We start from the raw sequence: 20,000 nt of genomic DNA on the forward strand, positions 1-20,000 counted from the left end.
CGTCGTGTCTCTCTCCCTGCACTACTCCGGCTGACCAGCAGGGCAGTAGAGTATCGCGTTGACTTCCGTGTTATGTCGAATTAGAGGCGTATGTTTTGTCTCAACTCTGAGGGTGATAAACATGCAGGATGAGTGACACCCCCAGTGTGTGAATTGCAGTTTCCTCTGTCAGGGGCTGATTAACACTTTCACCTGGCAGAAACTGTTTCATCAACACAATTTAATCACGTCTATCAGGATCAAAGCTGCCTTCCGTCTGACTGTCTGTCGGTTGGAATCTTCCATGGCTCCTTACCAGCCAGGCATGGCTGCTCTTGGCTGTTCCTCTCTTTTCACACAAGCCTGTGTTTCCTTGATGATGATGCAAGGAGATTGAACTGCGTTCTTCCACATATCCCTCCCTCCCTCCCCTCCCTCCTCTCCTCCCTCCCTCCCCCTCCCTCCCTCCCGTCGTCGGAAAAAACCCATTCCCCAACGAGTCTGCTTTAATAATACCTTCCTGTTAATCAGAATTGAATACCGTTACCTGATTGGTAGATTAATCCTGGCGGCCGCCATCTTGGAAGACCTCCAGTTAAACTGTGTATCTACCCGATTGATATTCCTAATCTACTGCCCTTGATCCCTTATTGAAGAAGCCATCACTTCTGACCGAGTCCTCTGCTTTCCTGCTCGGAGCCACTGTTATTCCATTTTCTTCCCATCATCCTTTGGAGCACAGCGTTGCTTCCCATTAGGCGGCAATAAAAAAAAGGGAAAAAAAAGTACATCATTACCGAGGGATTCGGCTCCGATAGGCCTGGTTCAATTTTTTCTCTCTCCAACATGCGCCCCCCCCCCCCCCCCCCCCGCCATCGATCGGGAGAGGGCCGATCTATAATGTAATTTGCATGGTCCTCTCCATGTATGGATCCCCTAAAGTTCTGTGGAGGAGGAGGAGGAGATGCAGGTCACCGTCCTCTGTGAACGTCATCCATCGGAGGAGGAGGTGGAGGAGGAGGTGGAGGAGGAGGAGGTGGAGGAGGAGGTGGTGGAGGAGGAGGAGGAGGAGGAGGAGGAGGAGGGGCGCTCCTGATGAAGAGCAGAGAGCTGCAGCCTCGTCCACGCTTGTCTCGTCAGAAGCTAGTAAACAGCTCCAGCTCCTCTGTGACGTGACCTCCAATAGCAACACCGCTGGACCCTCCCCTCCCAAAGGCAGTGTAGTCAGGATGTCAGTAGTAAATGAAAGGCAGTGTAGTCAGGATGTCAGTAGTAAATGAAAGGCAGTGTAGTCAGGAGGTCAGTAGTAAATGATAGGCAGCGGGGGAGAAAGCTTCTACTCTGCAGGTGTCTGTAGAGGGTTTGCCTGGTGCTTGTTTGCGGTGAATGTGTACTGGAGGCACCGCCGAGCCCAATTAGGTTGTTTCCCTCAACCCTGCGTGTCTGATGCTGCCCGTCCACCTCTTGAAGGAAGGGGGTCCAAGATTAAAGCCTCTGATGCTGTTCTGTTGACCCACCTATAAATAACACTGACCATTGCGTTTAGGTTCAGCAGGACTCCTCCCTCCCCTTCTCTCCTCTCTCTCTCTCTCTCTCTCTCTCTCTCTCTCTCTCTCTCTCTCTCTCTCTCTCTCTCTCTTTCTCTCCCTCCTTCCCTCCCCAGCAGCTTCCAACTCCTCCACCTCTCTCTCTCTCGCTCTCTCTCCCCCCCCCCCTCCTCTCCCAGTCCAAACTCCTCCCCCTCTCTCTCTCTCTCTCTCTCTCTCTCTCTCTCTCTCTCTCTCTCTCTCTCTCTCTCTCCCCTCCCCCTCCCCCTCTCTCTCTCTCACAGCCAGCCAGGCGAAGTCTGCCACTCTCTCTCAGCCTCCCCTCTCTCCAGTCACAGTGGAGTGTGAGTCCATGAAGCGAAGGGCAGCAGTAAATCCAACTGTCGGGGAGTGGTAGCGGAGCATATTCAGGCCGTGATTAATGATTAAGAGTCGAGGGGGAGTTGTAGATATGAGTGTAGGGGTCGGGGCCGGGCCCTGACTAATGACAGCGCGGGGGGGGGGGGGGGGGGGGGGGGCAGTGAGCTGAGAGCCAGCCAGAGTGGCCTGTGCTGGGGTTGGGGCCATGGCGCCGTCAGGGACCAGGAGTTATGGAGGAGAGGAGGAGATGTTGTGGGACTTAATGTCGTTATGAGGGAATGGAGGCATGGAGAGGCAGGCAAGCAGTCAGTCAGCCCCGGCCCCCCCCGGGGTCAGCACAAGGTCAGCTGCTCTTGTGTACGACCACCTGCTGCACCCTACAGGATGTCCTCCATATTGTGTGTGTGTGTGTGTGTGTGTGTGTGTGTGGGGGGGGGGGGGGTCTGTTCGGGACACAGATAATGGAAGAGATGAAGAAAGATGGGGTCTGTTAAAGCACATACTGTAGAAGGATAGAGAGTGGACTTCAAAGAGGTGGAGAGAGGGGCTGATGCTGCTGAGGCTGCTCACACCACAGTAGCCCCCCCCCCCACACACACACACACAAACATAAAAAAACACACACACAAACAAACACAAACACACACATAAACACACACACACACACACATAAACACAACCACCCCCACTCACACACACACACACACACACACACACACACACACACACACACACATAAACACCCCCCCCACCCCCACACACACACACACACACACACACACAAACACACACATAAACACACACACACACACACATAAACACAACCACCCCCACTCACACACACACACACACACACACACACACACACACACACACACACACACACACACATAAACACACCCCCCCCCCCCCCCCCCACACACACACACACACACACAAAGGCAGATAAGCGCCTCTCGTCCCCAGTAGAGAGGCTCAGACAGACAGAGCAGCCTGGTCTAGTCAGAGCCTGACACTGAGTGCCGCTGACAGACCCTCTCAACAGGACTGACGCTGTGCGAGCGTCTCTCAAACGGCCCAGCCCCGTCCTCACACTCTGGTATGCATATGGAGCCACGGCGTGACCGTGTGATCACACACACACGGCTGGACCCCGCGGGCGCCGGGCGGAGAGGAGAGGAGGAGGAGGGCAGGGAACCCTGCTGAGAGAGGAAGCGCCTTGAAAGAGCAGTGTGGTGGGGGATGCACACACACACACACACACAGACATATACATACACACACAAAAGCACTTACACACGCAGGCATATACTTATACACACACAAAAGCACACGCACACACACATATGCATGCATGCACGCAAGTATGCACACAGGCATGCACGCACACACACAAAAGCACACGCACACACACATATACATACATACACACATACGTACACACACGTACATGCACACGCACATACACACACACACACACACACACACACACACACACACACACACACACACACACACACACACACACACTCACAGAAAGCAGGCAGAGCTCTCAGAGAGATAGGCCAGTGGAGAAGGAAGAGGTCAGGGTCAGTGACAAACAAGGCCGTTGGGACAGAGAGACTTTCCGAATGTCAAACATCCTGATCATAAATGTGTTTCTGGTAGGGGTGTAGCGGTTCACAAGGCCCATGGTTCTGTTCAGACCTCGGTTTTCATTCCCCTCTTCTGTGTAGGGCCTGAGAAAAATCTCCCTCTAAAACCTCTGTTTTATTATTCCCAATTCCAATCATATTTATTCAATTTCTTCAGTTTTTCAACTCTTTATTCTGTGAAAGTGCTTGGTGGTGCTTCTAGACAATTCGATAGAGCAATGGATCATTATTTACTACGTGAACATCTATTGCAACATTTTCTAATAACTGTGAATGCGATTTCCGAGCTTCCCGTAAAACCTCAGACCATTCCACCACGAATTCCCCTCATATGTTTGGTTAGTCTCTATGGGGACGGTGCTGTTGCCCTGGTTGTTGTTGGAGAATGAGTGATATATTTCTCAGACATAGAGCAGAGAGTCATATCTCATTATGGTCGTATCTGTAGCATCTCACAGCTCTCTCGCTCTCCTCTCCAGCCCCCTGTTGAGTTGTGGCATGTGTACTAGCCTTGTCCCCGTTGACTTTAGCCAGGCCTGCTGAGTGTGTGTGTGTGTGTGTGTGTGTGTGTGTGTGTGTGTGTGTGTGTGTGTTTGTGTGTGTGTGTTTGTGTTTGTGTGTGTGTGTGTGTGTGTGTATGTGTGATATATATGTGTGTGTTCACAATTTCCATAATTTTGGCTCTGTATGCCACCACAATGGATTTGGAATGAAACAATCAAGATGTAATTGAAGTGCATACTTTCAGCTTTAATTCAAGGGGTTGAAAAACAATATTGTATAAAACGTTTAGGAATTGCAACCATTTTTATACACAGTCCCTTATTTTCAGGAGCTCAAAAGTAATTGGACAAATGAACATAATCATAAATAAAATGTTCATTTTGAATACTTTGTCGAGAATCCTTTGCTGGCAATGACTGCCTGAAGTCTGGAACACATGGACATCACCAAATACTGGGTTTCCTCCTTTGTGATGCTTTGCCAGGCCTTTACTGCAGCAGTCTTCAGTTGTTGTTTGTTCGTGGGTCTTTCTGCCTCTTCAGCAAATGAAATGCATGCTTGATCGGGTTGAGATCAGATGATTGACTCTGGCCATTGCAGAATATTCCACTTCTTTGCCTTAAAAAAGTCCTGGGTTGCTTACGCAGTATGTTTTGGGTCATTGTCCATCTGTATTGTGAAGCACCATCCAATCAACTTTGCTGAATTTGTCTGAATCTGAGCAGGCAGAATATCCCTAAACACTTCAGAATTCATCTGTCTGCTTCTGTCTTCTGTCACATCATCAATAAACACTAGTGACCCAGTGCCATTGGAAGCCATGCATGTCCATGTCATCACACTGCCTCCACGTTTTTATACAGATGATGTGGTATGCGTCGGATCATGAGCCGTTCCAAGCCTTCTCCATACTTTTTTCTTCCCATCCTTCTGGTACAGGTTGATCTAAAGGCCAATGCACACAGCGTGCGATTTCTGTTGCGCGTCAACATTCCATTTTGAAGTTTGAATGGAAGTCTATGAGAACATCGCATCTCAACACACACGGCCCCGATTTTAATCGCACGGCGAAAATTCGATTCCATTCATTTTGAAGCTAACATTTGCAAAATTTGACAGTGCGACAAAACTCGCACGCCGTGTGCTTTGTCCCATTCAAAATTAATGGAATCGAATTTTCGCCGTGCGATTAAAATCGGGGCCGTGTGTGTTGAGATGCGATGTTCTCATAGACTTCCATTCAAACTTCAAAATGGAATGTTGACGCGCAACAGAAATCGCACGCTGTGTGCATTGGCCTTTAGTTTCATCTGTCCAAAGAATGCTGTTCCAGAACAGGGCTGGCTTTTTTAGATGTTTTTTGTCAAAGTCTAATCTGGCCTTTCTATTCTTGAGGCTTATGAATGGCTTGCACCTTGTGGTGAACCCTCTGTATTTGCTTGTGTGAAGTATTTCTTTTATGGTACACATGGATAATGATATGCCTACCTCCTGGAGACTGTTCTTCACTTGGCTGGATGTTGTGAAGGGGTTTTTCTTTACCATGTAAAGGATCCTGTGATCATCCACTACTCTTGTCTTCCATGGACGTCCAGACCTTTTTGGGGTGCCGAGCACACCAGTGCGTTTTTTCTCTCAGAATGTACCAGTTAATTTGGCCACTATTAATGTTCCCACTATCTCTATGATGGACTTTTGTTTTGTTTTTACAGCCTAAGGATGGCCTGTTTCACTTGCATTGAGAGCTCCGTTGACTGCATGTTGTGCGTATACAGCAACAGCTTCCAAATGCAAATGCCACACTTAGAATCAACTCAGACCTTTTACCTGCTTAATTGATAAAGAAGTAATGAAGGAATAGCCCACACTGGCCCATGAAACAGCTTTTGAGTCAATTGTTCAATTACTTTTGGTCCCTTGAAAAAGAGGGAGCTACATATTAAAGAGCTGTAATTCCTAAACCCTTCCTTCGATTTGGATGTGAATACCCTTACCCTAAAGCTGAGAGTCTGCACTTTAAGCCCATATTCATTATATAACTAACTTGAAGATGTTTTGGTAAACAGCTAAAATAACACAAATTCCAAATATATATGGACCTAACTGTATGTGTGCGTGTTATGTGTTATGTGTGCGTGTGTTTGTGTATGTGTTATATATATATATATGTGTGTGTGTGTGTGTGTTATATATATATATATATATATATATATATATATATGTGTGTGTGTGTGTGTGTGTGTGTGTGTGTGTATTGAGCGGTCAGTGGGGTGTATCGCGACTGTGAGTGGTTAATGAGTATCGGTTTGTTGGTGTCTCCCATCGTGAGGCCTCAGAGCCAAGCTGATGATTTTAATGCAGGCCTGATTAATGTTCCTTATTTGCTCTAACGAGTTGTTAAGTGATTGCCTCGGCATGGCCATTGACATTCTGAGGTTTTTCACCACTCTCTCTTCTCCTCCTCTCCTGCCTCCATTTCCTCCCCTTCTCTTCACCTCCTCTGGTTGACTTCTCCATTGACCCACGTCCAGACGAATCCTCCGGTCTGGCAGCAGTGCACACAATCATCTCATAAAAAGAAATAACTTCCGCGAAATGGGTAACTGTAAAGAAGACTCACGTTTCTTTTGAGAGCGTTTGATTCGTCTGCGTCTTTGATCTCTGCGGGACAGAAACGGGGGGAATATTATGTATAATGTATAATATATGTATTTTTTTCTTCTTCTAATGTACATGATCTACAGTACATGTATTAATTCCCTTCAGCTGGTGCATTTTGAGCTCTTTGTTCCGAGTCTTTGTGGAGGAGAGGACAGGGAGCAGTAACAGTGTTTGACATATCTGCCTGCTGCCAGATGAAAAAAAGACGGCTCCGAATCAATGATTCACCCATCTCATCTGAAGAACGCTGCGTCTTATTTTGGAGCGACTCCCTGGATTTTCTCATCATTCCCGATAAAATGCAATAGAGCCTGGGAGTGATTCGGAGAAATTGTCCTGTCAAAAAGTAATTCATTTTCTATGAATAATCATGGTTATTGAATATTTTTAGATTAACTTAATTACTCGACTATAAAAAGCCATAAATTGAATTTTTCGGGGGGCACAGTGAAACGCAGGAAAGAAAAGAAAAAAAAGGCTCTTTTATCATTTTGTCACCGGTTGACGAACACGTTTTCGCTTGACCTGATGCAATTGGGGTGCAATTGAAACGGTCGACTTTTCCCGGAGAAAACTCCTCTCTGCCTAGCGGGCGTCTTGTTCTGCGCTTGTGTCAGTGTCACCCGCTCGTCCGTGGAAAAGTATTTGCGACAACACGAGAGTGTTCATCACATATTTATCCACGAACATCCTCTCCAACTGCTGTTTAATTGTCTGTTCGCCATGCTTAATGTCTCCCCATTACTGTACTGTCTAATGATTTCCCTGAGACTGCAGATTACCACAAAATTAATTTCTTAATGGACTGATCTTCCCTCATATTTCACACTCTGGAAACTTTCCCCTTGCTCTTAATAGCAGCCCATCTAGAATGATTACTCTCTCTCTCGCTCACACACACACACGCACACACACACACACACACACACACACACACACACACACACACACATGCATACACCCCCCCCCCCTCCCCACACACGCACACACTCGCATGCAGGCATGCACACACACCCACCCACACACCCCCACCCCCACCCACTGTCTCCCTGTCCTAAGTACAATATTAGAGTAGAGATGAGATGTTCCTGTTGTGAGTCATTCTCATCGTCTCGCACACACACACACACACACACACACACACACACACACACACACACACAGAGAGAGAGAGCCTTCTGATGTCAGACATCTATTTAGGCCAAGTTGTGCCGGGGTCGTCTCTAATCTAGATGTTTTATTTACGCCGCGGCTCCTGCCATGTATCATCACGGGGGAGCGTGCTGCCTGAGCATTCCTATGTCAGGCCTACGCTGAAGCCCAGTTACTGTGCTTGTGTACACTGGCCTGCCTGACATCTGAGATGATTTATTTACCCCCCCTCCCTCCCTCCCTCCGCTCGCCGTCCCCTCCCCTCGTGTTGGCGATCGTGCGGATACCGAGATGGCGGAGCTCGGAGTGCAAGCGCAGCGACAACAGCGACAATCTCTCCCTCTCTCTCTCTCTCCCCGCCACCGCCGCCGCAACATCACCATGGTTACGTGAGTGCGGAGCTGGGCGATGCGGTCCGCAGCGTGACGGCCTGTCAGGTGTGAAGTGTGTGGGCTGGTGTTGGTCTGGTATTCTTAGACATGGGTAGTGGAGTTAAGCAGGAGGGCCGGAAGGTGTTTGTGTTTCGACAGCTGCTGTTTGTGGGTCCACACACGACGCAAAACACACAGCACGACCCAGAACACGTACTGTTGTAGACCAAACATAACACAGTACACATACAACCACAGTACATTAGGTTACAGCAGGCCAACCACAGTCACATGACACCACGCCTCACCTCTGAGGTAGGTGACGTCTGTCATTAGTTGCAAGACACCACTGGAGTGATGTAATGGTGTTCCGTTTCATTGTTCTATATCGGGCGCAGTTTTTCTTTATTTTATTTTTTTACATCATGATCATGTACCCACACACATTCGCACTCACACAGTTTCGTACGCACACAGTTTCGAGCCCACACACATTCGCACATGCACAGATTCACACACATACACACACACACACACACACACACACACACACACACACATACACACACATACACACACACACACACACACACACACCACAGCCACCACCCCTATGTTCGTCACCTCCAGGTTAATATTTCTATAAGTAACAGATGGAGCCACACCTCAGCTCCCATCCAGTGTAATTAGGCTCCTCGCACTCATTGTCTGTCTGATGTGTTAGAACCACAAGTTTGCCAAGTCTGAATCCCTTATTAATTATCCACAGCTTCAATTACACCTCTGTGGAATCTGTTTAATGTTCATTAATCAACACCAGGTTGGGGGATGTTATCATGGTAATTGGTCTGTGTTGGTTAGATGTGATTTATTACATTGAGATTATGACTGTCACGCCGGTACAGTCGGACCTGGTGGGAGGTCTTCCTGATTGCCATGGCGACGGGCAGGGCTGGAATCCTAGAGATCCGCGAGTGTCACTACAATCGGCGTACACATTATCCCCCCCCCCCCCCCCCCCCATTGATATCAATGCAAGATTTAGGCGCATGTCAGAGTGGTGCGCTGTGCTTCCTAGTTAGGAGACCACCCTGTGGGTTATCTTGGTGTTTGACAGACTGAGTTGGGTGGTCTATAGTGAGGTGTGTGTTGAGCACATTATTATTAATATTTTAATTTTAATTATCTCTTTTTTTGGTACGTTTCCATCTTGGTTGTATCATAGACGAGTGAAACATTGTCTCCCACCAATACACTACCTGTATGGTATATAATTATGATGACTGTTTCAACGTTTTTGTCCTTAACCGGAAGCAGGCAGGTTAATTTGATCCAGATTCGTCCACACAGAGACGTTTTCTATTACATGACTTGAATATGTTACATCATACATCATCACATTAATTGTGGCGCATATTGCCGAGGGCAGATGGCATGGGTGGCACAATTGGGAGATGTAACCCGGCCCTTGTGCCAAGTGCCAACCACACACAGCTGGCGGCCCCCCAAGTGTCCCGGACAACCTGCCAACTCGCCAGGACAAACAGGAAATCAGCCTGGGGCAGACAGGAAGCTGTGACAGAGGCCAATAGGAACCCACTCGGCAGATGCACAGTACGGGAGGGGAGGATTATAGAACAGACCGACCAATCCCCCCCCCCCCACACACACACACACACACACTGTCCTTTCTCCTAATTATAATTATATGGTTATGAGGGCTGTCAAAGTGAACGTGTTAATTCCTGTGATTAAAAAACAAGCACTTTTTTTAAAGCACCGTTTGACTGTCGCTTTGACTGCAATGTACCAGAGTTGCATTTCCGCTGAGGCTGCGGCACCTACGACATGCCACAGTGGAGGAGGACAGGCAGACAGACAGGCTGATGAACCTGCTGGCCTTCAGCTGCATTTAGCCTCGAACTCTGAGAGGATCAGCCTCAGCTAGGTGCTGTGCAGATTGGCTGATATTGATCACACCATCACTGGTTACTATCACACTGTCACTGGTTAGTTGTTGTTGCAGCAGGTGATTTGTAGATCAGTGATTTGTAGATCAGTGAATCTGCGCCGTGGCCTGTTCAAACGGACCGTGGAACGCGGGCGGGCTAGTTCAGTCAGAAACACGAGGGATTTGCTATTCCCTTTGATGTTGTTGTTGTTGTTGTTGTTGCTGTTGTTGTTCTCAGCGGAGAAGATCCATGCATCCCCATGGCATCCCCATGGTGCACAGCAGCTCGTCATGTTGAATGGATCACAGGGCAGGAGATACAAGTCAGAACATTTTGAATGTATTTTTTGGGGTCATTTCACAGAGATACACAGAGACTTTGATGACACCTGGCTGAATTGTAATTGGCTGAGAAGAGGCTCACCTGATTCAGATCACGTTGTGTTTTCTCCCCGTTACGTGACATCAACATCCCGGTTTCTTTTTTCTATGAAAACATCCTTAATTGGGTCTTCAATTGACCAAACCAAAACATGTTGATTCACTCATGATCAATCACAGCGAACTTAAAAGCAACTTAACTCGATGTAATCAAACATGTCATTTGACAGCCTGAATGCTGATGGATGATAGGTACCGGTACTGTTTAGTCGATCCTCCTGGAGGGAGGCTCACTGCCAAGAATGAGGCGCGAATGAGTCACAAACATTTGTATGTGTTTTATTTCCTGGTTAAATTCATCAACACCACACTACTCTACCAGTACATGCTGGTGCCATCTCTTTTGGCATGTGCTGTTTCGTTGAGACTCAATGTTCAGTGAAGTACGTGACGTCCCATGCTAATCCCCAGTGTATTGCCTAGGTAGTAGTAGTAGTAGTGGTAGTAGTGGTAGTGGTAGTAGTGGTGGTAGTAGTGGTAGTAGTGGTGGTGGTGGTAGTGGTAGTGGTAGTAGTGGTAGTGGTAGTGGTAGTAGTAGTAGTAGTAGTAGTGGTAGTGGTAGTGGTAGTGGTGGTAGTAGTGGTAGTAGTAGTAGAGGTAGTGGTAGTGGAATTGGTAGTAGTGATAGTAGTGGTAGTAGTGGTAGTAATAGTAGTAGTAGTGGTATTAATAGTAGTAGTGGTAGTAGTAGTAGTAGTAGTAGTAGTAGTAGTGGTAGTGGTATTGGTAGTAGTGTTAGTAATAGTAGTATTAGTAGTAGTAGTGGTAGTAGTATTAATATTAGTAGTGGTAGTGGTAGTGGTAGTGGTGGTGGTGGTGGTGGTGGTAGTGGTAGTAATAGTAGTATTAGTAGTAGTAGTGGTAGTAGTATTAATAGTAGTAGTAGTAGTAGTAGTAGTAGTAGTAGTAGTAGTAGTAGTAGTGGTATTGGTAGTAGTGGTAGTACTAGTGGTGGTAGTAGTAGTAGTAGTAGTAGTAGTAGTAGTAGTAGTAGTAGTAGTAGTAGTAGTAGTAGTAGTAGTAGTGGTAGTAGTGGTATTGGTAGTAGTGGTAGTACTAGTGGTAGTGGTGGTAGTAGTAGTAGTAATAATAGTAGTAGTAGTAGTAGTAGTAGTAGTAGTAGTAGTAGTAGTAGTGGTAGTAGTAGTAGTGGTGGTGGTGGTAGCAGTAGCAGTAGCAGTAGCAGTAGTGGTAGTAGTGGTAGTAGTGGTAGTAATGGTAGTAGTAGTAGTAGTAGTAGTGGTAGTGGTGGTGGTGGTGGTGGTGGTGGTAGCGGTAGCGGTAGCAGTGGTAGTAGTAGTAGTGACGGCAGTGGCACTAGCAGTAGCGGTTCTTGTGATATACACCACAGCTTCTATTTCTGGAGACGCTGAGGCATTCGTTGTTTACCAGGAAGAGCATTGGTCCCTCCTGTCTGATCTGAAGAGAAAAGGTTGAATCCAGATGATCAGAAGGATCTCTCTCTCTCTCGCTCTCTCCCTCGCTCTCGCTCTCGCTCTCGCTCTCGCTCTCTCTCTCTCTCTCTCTCTCTCTCTCTCTCTCTCTCTCTCTCTCTCTCTCTCTCTCTCTCTCTCTCTCTCTCTCTCTCTCTGTCTCTCTGTTTGTGTCTGTGTCTGGTAATATTTGGCAGCCTTGGACATGTATCTGACAGTTGGCAGCCTGCAATTTGCAAGTAAAAAAAAGCCAAGCAGCTATTCTAACATATTGATCCGTGTCAGCTGCTTTGGAAAGCTTAGCGTGGTGCGATATGTATCCATAACTATCTCTACAATGTTTGTTGTAGTCTGGGTTCTATTGATGGAATGCTTTACTGTGAACCCAAAACATGTATTCAAGTGTGTGTGTGTGTGTGTCTTTGTGTGTGTCTGCGTCTGTCTGTCTGTATGTCTGTGTGTGTGTGTGTGTCTGTGTCTGTGTGTACGTGCGTGTCCGTGTGTGTGCCAGTGTATTGTTTGGAGCCAGGATACAGCTTTACCTCTCTCCTCCCACGGCCTGGCTCCTGCCCCTGTGGTGTGTGTGATGCTCACTCGCCATGTCACCTTGCCTCTGTGGAGGCTGCTGGTCACAGCCCATGGCCTCTCTCCCACCGATGTGTTCAGACAGATGGCGTGATGCTGCCCTCAGACAATGTGTGTGTGTGTGTGTGTGTGTGTGTGTGTGTGTGTGTGTGTGTGTGTGTGTGTGTGTGTGTGTGTGTGTGTGAACATGCATGCTTGCGTGTGTCTGTGTTTGCTTGTGTGTGTGTGTGTGTGTGTGAGCGTACTTGTGTGTGTGTGTGTGTGTGTGTGTGTGTGTGTGTGTGTGCTTATGTGAGCAGTCCGCCCTGGGACGTTCCAGCACAGAGACAGGTGCCCTCAGTGTAACCTGTGTCTGCCCTGACCACTCACCTCCTTGTCCAGTGCTGTGGGACACCGTGAACCACCATGAACCCAAACACATTCATCCATTACCACACGCTCTCCTTATGACGCCTGACTCTGTGGAGGAAAATAATCCTTTCTTCCTAAGAAGTTCGTTTGGGCGTCAATCTCCCAAATTCTGTGAATGAAGGAAGACATGTCCAAATCCAATAACTAATTATACATTTGTATAATAATATGTTTTAATACAAGCTCACAGGGGTTACAAGAGTGTCTCTCTCTCTCTCTCTCTCTCTCTCTCTCTCTCTCTCTCTCTCTCTCTCTCTCTCTCTCTCTCTCTAAGAGATAACCAGAGTTAAGCCTGGTACACCTTTAGACTGATTTCCCCCCTTCCGACCAAGGACAGCAAACGCCCGATTATCAGATGGCTCTAAAGATTATCCTACAAGATTATCCTGTGGTGTGAGGTGTGTTAAGAGTAAATTTCTCCCGACAATCTGCTCGGAAATTGGTCGGGGCCGACGATCGTAAATATTAAACGTGTTCAATATTTACGATCAAAAATCCTCTCGTGTGTGGGCGACTCCCGAGTCCAATTGTGACGTGGAATGGAATGAAGCCAATCAAGGAACGAGCTGACTTACGTGTCTTCTTCTTTTCGTTCTTCGGCAATTTATTTGCCCTGTTGCACATGGCTGCCTCGTACAGGTCAGTCAGGGTACTACTACCCTGATCACACAACATTTCTGGCTTGGGGGACGAGACTCTTGACTGTCGTAGATCAGATCATTATGTAAGTGGTGTGCTGATTGGGAATATCGGAGCACACCACACACAATACGATCAAAACTGTTCAATCAGATTTTCTGTCTTCATGTGTGGGGTCTCTCTCAGATAAAAAATCTGTTAAGATTTAGAAAATCTTTGTGTGTACCAGGCTTTAGTCAAAATAAAAAAAATAAAAAGACAAATAGAAGACTGCAGTACCTATAGGTCCTATGTATTCCATACCATACGTAGTATGGTCAGGCCATAGCAGTGTCTTTCCTGGACTGTCTTCTAGTTCAACATTCTGATCCCAGGACTTACCTGTGGTACCCAGGGGTCCCCTTTGTCTGCCCCCCAGCACCCAACCACACACAGATGGGGCGGCTGTGGCGCAGGAGGTAGAGCCGCCGTCTAATGATCGCAAGGTTGGCAATGATCAAGGTTGTCTTCTTCTTCTTTCGTGTAACGTCAGAGGTCCAACTCGGTGTCGTGTAGCCATGCCCGCATCTCTGGTTCTAAGTCGAAGAGGCTGGCTTCCGAGGGTGGTCTATATAAGGGGCAGATGGTGATTATATGGTCGGCGGTCTGCTCAGGGTCACCGCACTCGCATGCCGCACTGTCCGCCAGGCCCCACGCCTTCATTGATGTTTTAAAGCGACCGACACCAGTTCGTAGACGGTTCAGTGTGGTCCATTGCCGGCGTGGTAGGTCGTCTCCTCCAATGGCGCCATCTCCTGGGTCCCAGATGTAGCGGTGGATTCGGGAGGGCCCGGCTGACTCCCACTCCTGCTTCCAAGCTGCTGCCAACCATGCATCTCTGGGGATGTCCTCAGAGGTGGAGTTGAGCATCTCTTGTGCTGCCTTGTTGTAAGGGTGGCGGGTCTTGAGTCTGCTTGGAGGTGCTGGTGTTATGGTGGTGTTGTGCAGGATGTGCCAGTCATACTTTTGTGTCTTCCTGGCCAGGGCGAGGGTGGCAGCCTCCCGTCGGAGGCCGGCCGGTGCTACTCCCGCGAGGACTGGCAAGAGGGACACAGGGGTAGGCTTCAAGCATCCAGTTATTATTCTGAGGGAGGTATTGATAGACACGTCGACCTTTCTCGCATGAGGGCTTCTGCTCCAGGCTGGGGCGCAGTATTCCGCTGCAGAGAAGACCAGGGCTTGGGTGGATATTCTTAGCGTCTTAGCGGAGGCTCCCCAGGTTGTACCAGCGAGGTTGTCTAATGATCGCAAGGTTGGCAGATCTGCGGTTCGAGCCCCGGCTGATCACATGTCGAAGTGTCCTTGGGCAAGACAATGAACCCCAAATTGCTCCCAGTGAGCGGGCCGGCGCCTTGCATGGTAGCTTGCCGCCATTGGTGTGTGTATGTGTGTGAGAATGGGTGAATGAGAGGCCGTAAAGCGCTTTGGATAAAGGCGCTATCTAAGTGCAGTCCATTTACACGTCTTCCAAACCAACCTATGACGCACATACAAATGACACTGCATTGTGTTCTTTAACTCATTGACTGCCAAAGACGCCAATTGGCGTCTTATAGAATAGTAACGTTGACTGCCAAAGACGCCAATTGGCGTCTTATAGATTATTTATTTTTTTTCGCGGGGATCGCGTTATTGACATGTTCTACACCTAGCGAGTGAATTTCAGACTTGGGTGTAATGTATTTCGGTCCCAGATGGGGGCAGTAGTTCGATAAAAGCCTGGAGAAGGAAGTGGCTTGCTGTGGGTTGTAGTAATGGCGAAACGGATCAGGGTATGTGCCAAACGCGGCGCGGAGCATTGCGGCGCGGAGCATTGCGGAGCATCGCGGAGCAGCGCGGCCATCGCGCGACTCTTCAAACAGTTCAGAGTCGGATGATACAGAAAAAGTGCAGAAAAAAAAAAAAAAAAAAAGTTCTGCAGAAAAAGCTCGTTTTCTCTGTTTATTGGTCAAAATCAGGTGTTTTTGCTGAAACCACCCTATGTTCTACGGCCGATTTCTAAACACTCTAAGAGGCTAGAAACAAACTTTCTTTTTCTGATGAAAGAAGAGAGTCTAAAGTTTTGGTAGATATGTTCAATGTTTATGTAGTCCGAAAAGTCAATATTTGGTGGGTCTTCAAAGTTCAGCGAAAATGCCCCAAAAGTCTGGCAGTGTGGAGCTCTCCGCTCTGAACATGGCTGGCAAATATATACAATTATAGTTATACAAAATGATTAACAAATGCAAGTATAGTTATACAGAAAATATGAATAACTGCAAGTATAGTTATACAAAACATATGAATAACTCTCTCTGGACCCGTTGTTATGGGAGGCCTGTATTTCCTCATGACATCAGCAGTGAGTGGGTTGAGTGGTGTCCCCAGTGATGTGCTTCAGTAATGAGGGAGGGAGGGAGGGAGGAGAGGAGGGAGGGAGGGAGGGAGGAGGGGAGGGAGGGAGGGAGGGAGGAGAGGAGGGAGGGAGGGAGTGGGGGGAGGGCTGAATTGACTAGAGGAGGGAACACTGCAGGTGACTCAGCCTCTCTCCATCATAGAGGAAAACATATTTGTCTACCCTCTACGTGTGTGTGTGTGTGTGTGTGTGTGTGTTTTAACAGTGCCTCAGTTCCTCCCGTGACCACAGGGGGAGCTGTTGGCTTGTGGTACAGGTCTAGACCACGGTGTAGAAGAGCCAGATGACTCTCTCCCTGGTTGATTATCGTTCCTGTGTCCTTGTTGTTTTGTCTCAACCCCTGGACCCCACAGATACTTGTATAGGCGTAGCTCTCACAGGAATAGATCAGACTAGGGACTAGGGGGGGGGGGGGATCGGGCATTAGAGAGACCTAACTGGAGACATTAGTGACACACAAGTAAAGCTGCCCTGTCTCTCGCTCTCTCTCTCACACAGCTGGATGAAGTTGCCTCCAGGCACTGAACTCAAAATAAGTTTAGCATATTCCTCCCCTAATGTTTACGGTTAGCCTAGCTTATCCCCCTAATGTTTGAGGTTAGCTTAGCATACCGCCCCCCTAATGTTTATGATTAGCATAAATATCCCCCCTAATGCTTACGGTTAGCACAACACGGTTAGCATTTGGCGAGGATACACGCTGATCCCAGATCTGTGCCTAATTGCATCTTAGGCCCCTAAGCCTCTCCTCAGCTTACCTGGACAATGTTAAACTGACAGTGGATCTAGGGAGGGGCATGTTAGCTATTGTGGCGCTCTGTGAAAAGCCCTGTTCTGGCATGGCGGATCCTTCTAGCTCCTCTCCCGGTTGATTACGGCCTGTCTTCATCCGTTTATCTCTCCTCTCCTCTATCTCTCTCCGCTCCTTTACCTCTCCACCTCTCCACACCTGAGGACCAGACTCCTGCTCTCCTCTTTGCTGCTATCTGTCAGGGAAGACACTGATGAGAGGCACGGAGGGTTGGCAAGGCACACACACTTGCGCACACACATAGTTGGTACACACGCACGCACGCATACACACATACACATACACACACACACACACACACGCACACGCGCACACACGTAGTAGGTACACACATGCGCATACGCAGTAGGTACGCACGCACACACACACACACACACACACACACACACACACACACACACACACACACACACGTAGTAGGTGCACACACACATAGTAGGTACACACACGCACACACACACACACACACACGCGCCTATACACACACACACACACACACACACACGTAGTAGGTACACGCACACACATACACACACACACACACACACGTGCACACACACACACACACACACTTACAAGGCTTAGCTCTGTTATTACTGAGACTGGCTGGTTCACTTTGAAGAGTGGGCTATCTTTCATTGCTTCCTCGGCCCGGGCCCCGTGCCAGCTCCCAGCCCTCTCACTGAGCATGCTCCATACAACCCTTCAGTGTTCCGTCAGTGTTGCCAAGGAGACGAAGCCGGGCTGGCAGGGTCCAACGTAAGCGAGAGAGTGTGTGAAGTTTTTCTTCTCAAGGTTCTCATCTCAAAAACACCCGCGTGCACACACGCACACACACCTGACTGTGTGCTCTCACACACACACAGAGAGAGAGAGAGAGAGAGAGAGAGAGAGAGAGAGAGAGAGAGAGAGAGAGAGAGAGAGAGAGAGAGAGAGAGAGAGAGAGAGAGAGAGAGAGAGAGAGAGAGAGAGAGAGAGACGCACAGTGATTAATCAGGAGCGAGCCTGCCTCTCGCGGCGGCCCCTACACTCGAGTGTCAGGAGCACGTCAAAGCCTGCCGCCCTCCCACACTTTAGCCGGCCTCTCTACATGTGCTCCGCGCGCTCTGAACTTGATTAATCTGATTACGCACGCTAATTATCTCATCTGAGGTCCATCCATTAGGATTGACACATGTGGTCTTAATTAAGGGGAGGCAGCGGCATGCCGAGTAGCCTTGGTCAGGACTACAACGTTTTAAACGTTCTAGATTTTCGGCATGTCGAAGTTTGCCGGAGGGCGGAGGACTAGAGACAGCTTCCCTTCCCTTGAAAGGAAACTGACCTGAGATCAGTGTTTGAGGGAACACAAGGCTCTGGTTGTATGCTCTATATACACTCACATAACACTTTATTAGGAACACCTGTACACCTTCTCATTCATTCAGGTGGTGTAATGTTGTGGGGAATGTTTTCTTGGCGCACTTTCTTGGCACCTTAATACCAATCAATCATCCCTTGAATGCCACAGCCTGTTTGAGTGTTGTTGCTGACCGTGTCCATCCCGTCATGGCCACAATGTACCCATCTTCTAATGGCTACTCCCAGCATGATAATGCACCATGTCACAAAGCAAAAGCTGTCTCAAACGGGTTCCCTGAACATGACAATGAGTTCAGTGTTCTTCAGTGGCCTTCCCAGTCACCGGATCTGAATCCAATAGAACACCTTTGGGATGTGGTAGAACGGGAGGTTCACAACTTGAAAGTGCACCTAAAAAATCTGCAGGAATTGCGTGATGCAATCATGTCACCATGGACCAGAATCTCAAAGGAACGTTTCATTGTGGAATCAATGCCACGAACAATTGAGGTTGTTTTGAGAGCAAAGGGAGGCCCTAACCAGTATTAGTATAGTGTTCCAGTGCTCGGTGAGTGTAAATACCATTGGTTTTATACCGTATTCAAAGAGCTGTTGAGCCCATAACAGACCCATAAATAGCGATATGGCCCCGGGTAAAGCTCATAAACAAGCAAAGCAACGGATAATAGGATGACTCATTTCATTTCATAGACAATTGTCATGGCAATGCCGAAAATGGCAAATCAACAAATTCCTCACATTAGGGCTTTGGAGCCCAGCTAGCTTGCAATATGTCAGAGTCAGTATGTCTGATCCTTACAGCAACAGCATGACTGCTATGAAGGTGTTACTCAGGGGAGGCTGGGTGGAGGTAGAAATCGGAGGACGGGGCTCATTGTAATGCATGGAACGGAATGAGGAATGGTGAATAACACCGGCATCCTCATTCCGTTCTATGTCCCCGACATCCTCCGATTTCTACCTCCACCAGCCTCCCTTGGACTGTAGTTCTACGGCATACTCTGTCTAAAGGGCGTTTGTTCAGGCCTGCTTGTATAGAGTTGTATCCTGTCTGGGAACGGTTCTGGAGACGGGCTCTTAGAGAACCCCCCCCCCCCGCACGACGCGCTGTGAAGACCATCTGTACCATCGCACTTCATTACGGGCAGAGGGGATACTCAGGCTCCACTCAAGAGCCTCCTTACCATCTCTCCTTCCCTATCTCCCTCCCTGTCTCTCTCTCTCTCTCTCTCTCTCTCTCTCTCTCTCTCTGTGTCTGTGTAGAGAGCTCTTAGAAGGCCCCTGCTGTGTCGTATGGGCCAAACTCACTCACTCACTCTCTCTCTTTCTTTCCCTCCCTCCCTCCCTCCTTCTCTCTCATTCCCTTTGCAGAGGAAGAGGTGGAAAATTTCGATGTTTCCAGCTTGCAGGAAGAGGCGCTGCGGAACATCGAGGCGGACAGCTTCTGGTGCATGAGCAAGCTGCTGGACGGCATTCAGGTAAAATGGATTCCCCCTGCGCAGCCCTGTGCACAGGCCTGATTAAATTCATGCTGTGTGTGTGTGTGTGTGTGTGTGTGTGTGTGTGTGTGTGTGTGTGTGTCGCAGGGGCCGGGTATTTCATGTGTGTGTGGGCGTGTGGAGCACTTCTGGGAGAGTTGAACTAAAGCTCTGGTGAAAAAAAGCTCGAGAGAGAGAGTGTGTGTGTGTGTGCGTGCATATCTAG

General features: G+C 48.2%; 1 protein-coding gene across 1 annotated transcript in view; it reads left to right on the plus strand.

The window, feature by feature from the left end:
- tbc1d22a (TBC1 domain family, member 22a) overlaps positions 1 to 20,000 on the plus strand; it is a gene marked incomplete at its 3' end in the record, with an annotated part of 142,796 nt that overhangs the window by 41,104 nt on the left and 81,692 nt on the right. The window contains 1 exon segment of the mRNA XM_080538663.1: positions 19,668 to 19,774. Coding sequence (XP_080394789.1) covers positions 19,668 to 19,774 — 107 coding nt within the window.

Source organism: Nansenia antarctica, assembly GCF_963989245.1.
Source record: "Nansenia antarctica genome assembly, chromosome: 8".
Classification (NCBI taxonomy): domain Eukaryota; kingdom Metazoa; phylum Chordata; class Actinopteri; order Argentiniformes; family Microstomatidae; genus Nansenia; species Nansenia antarctica.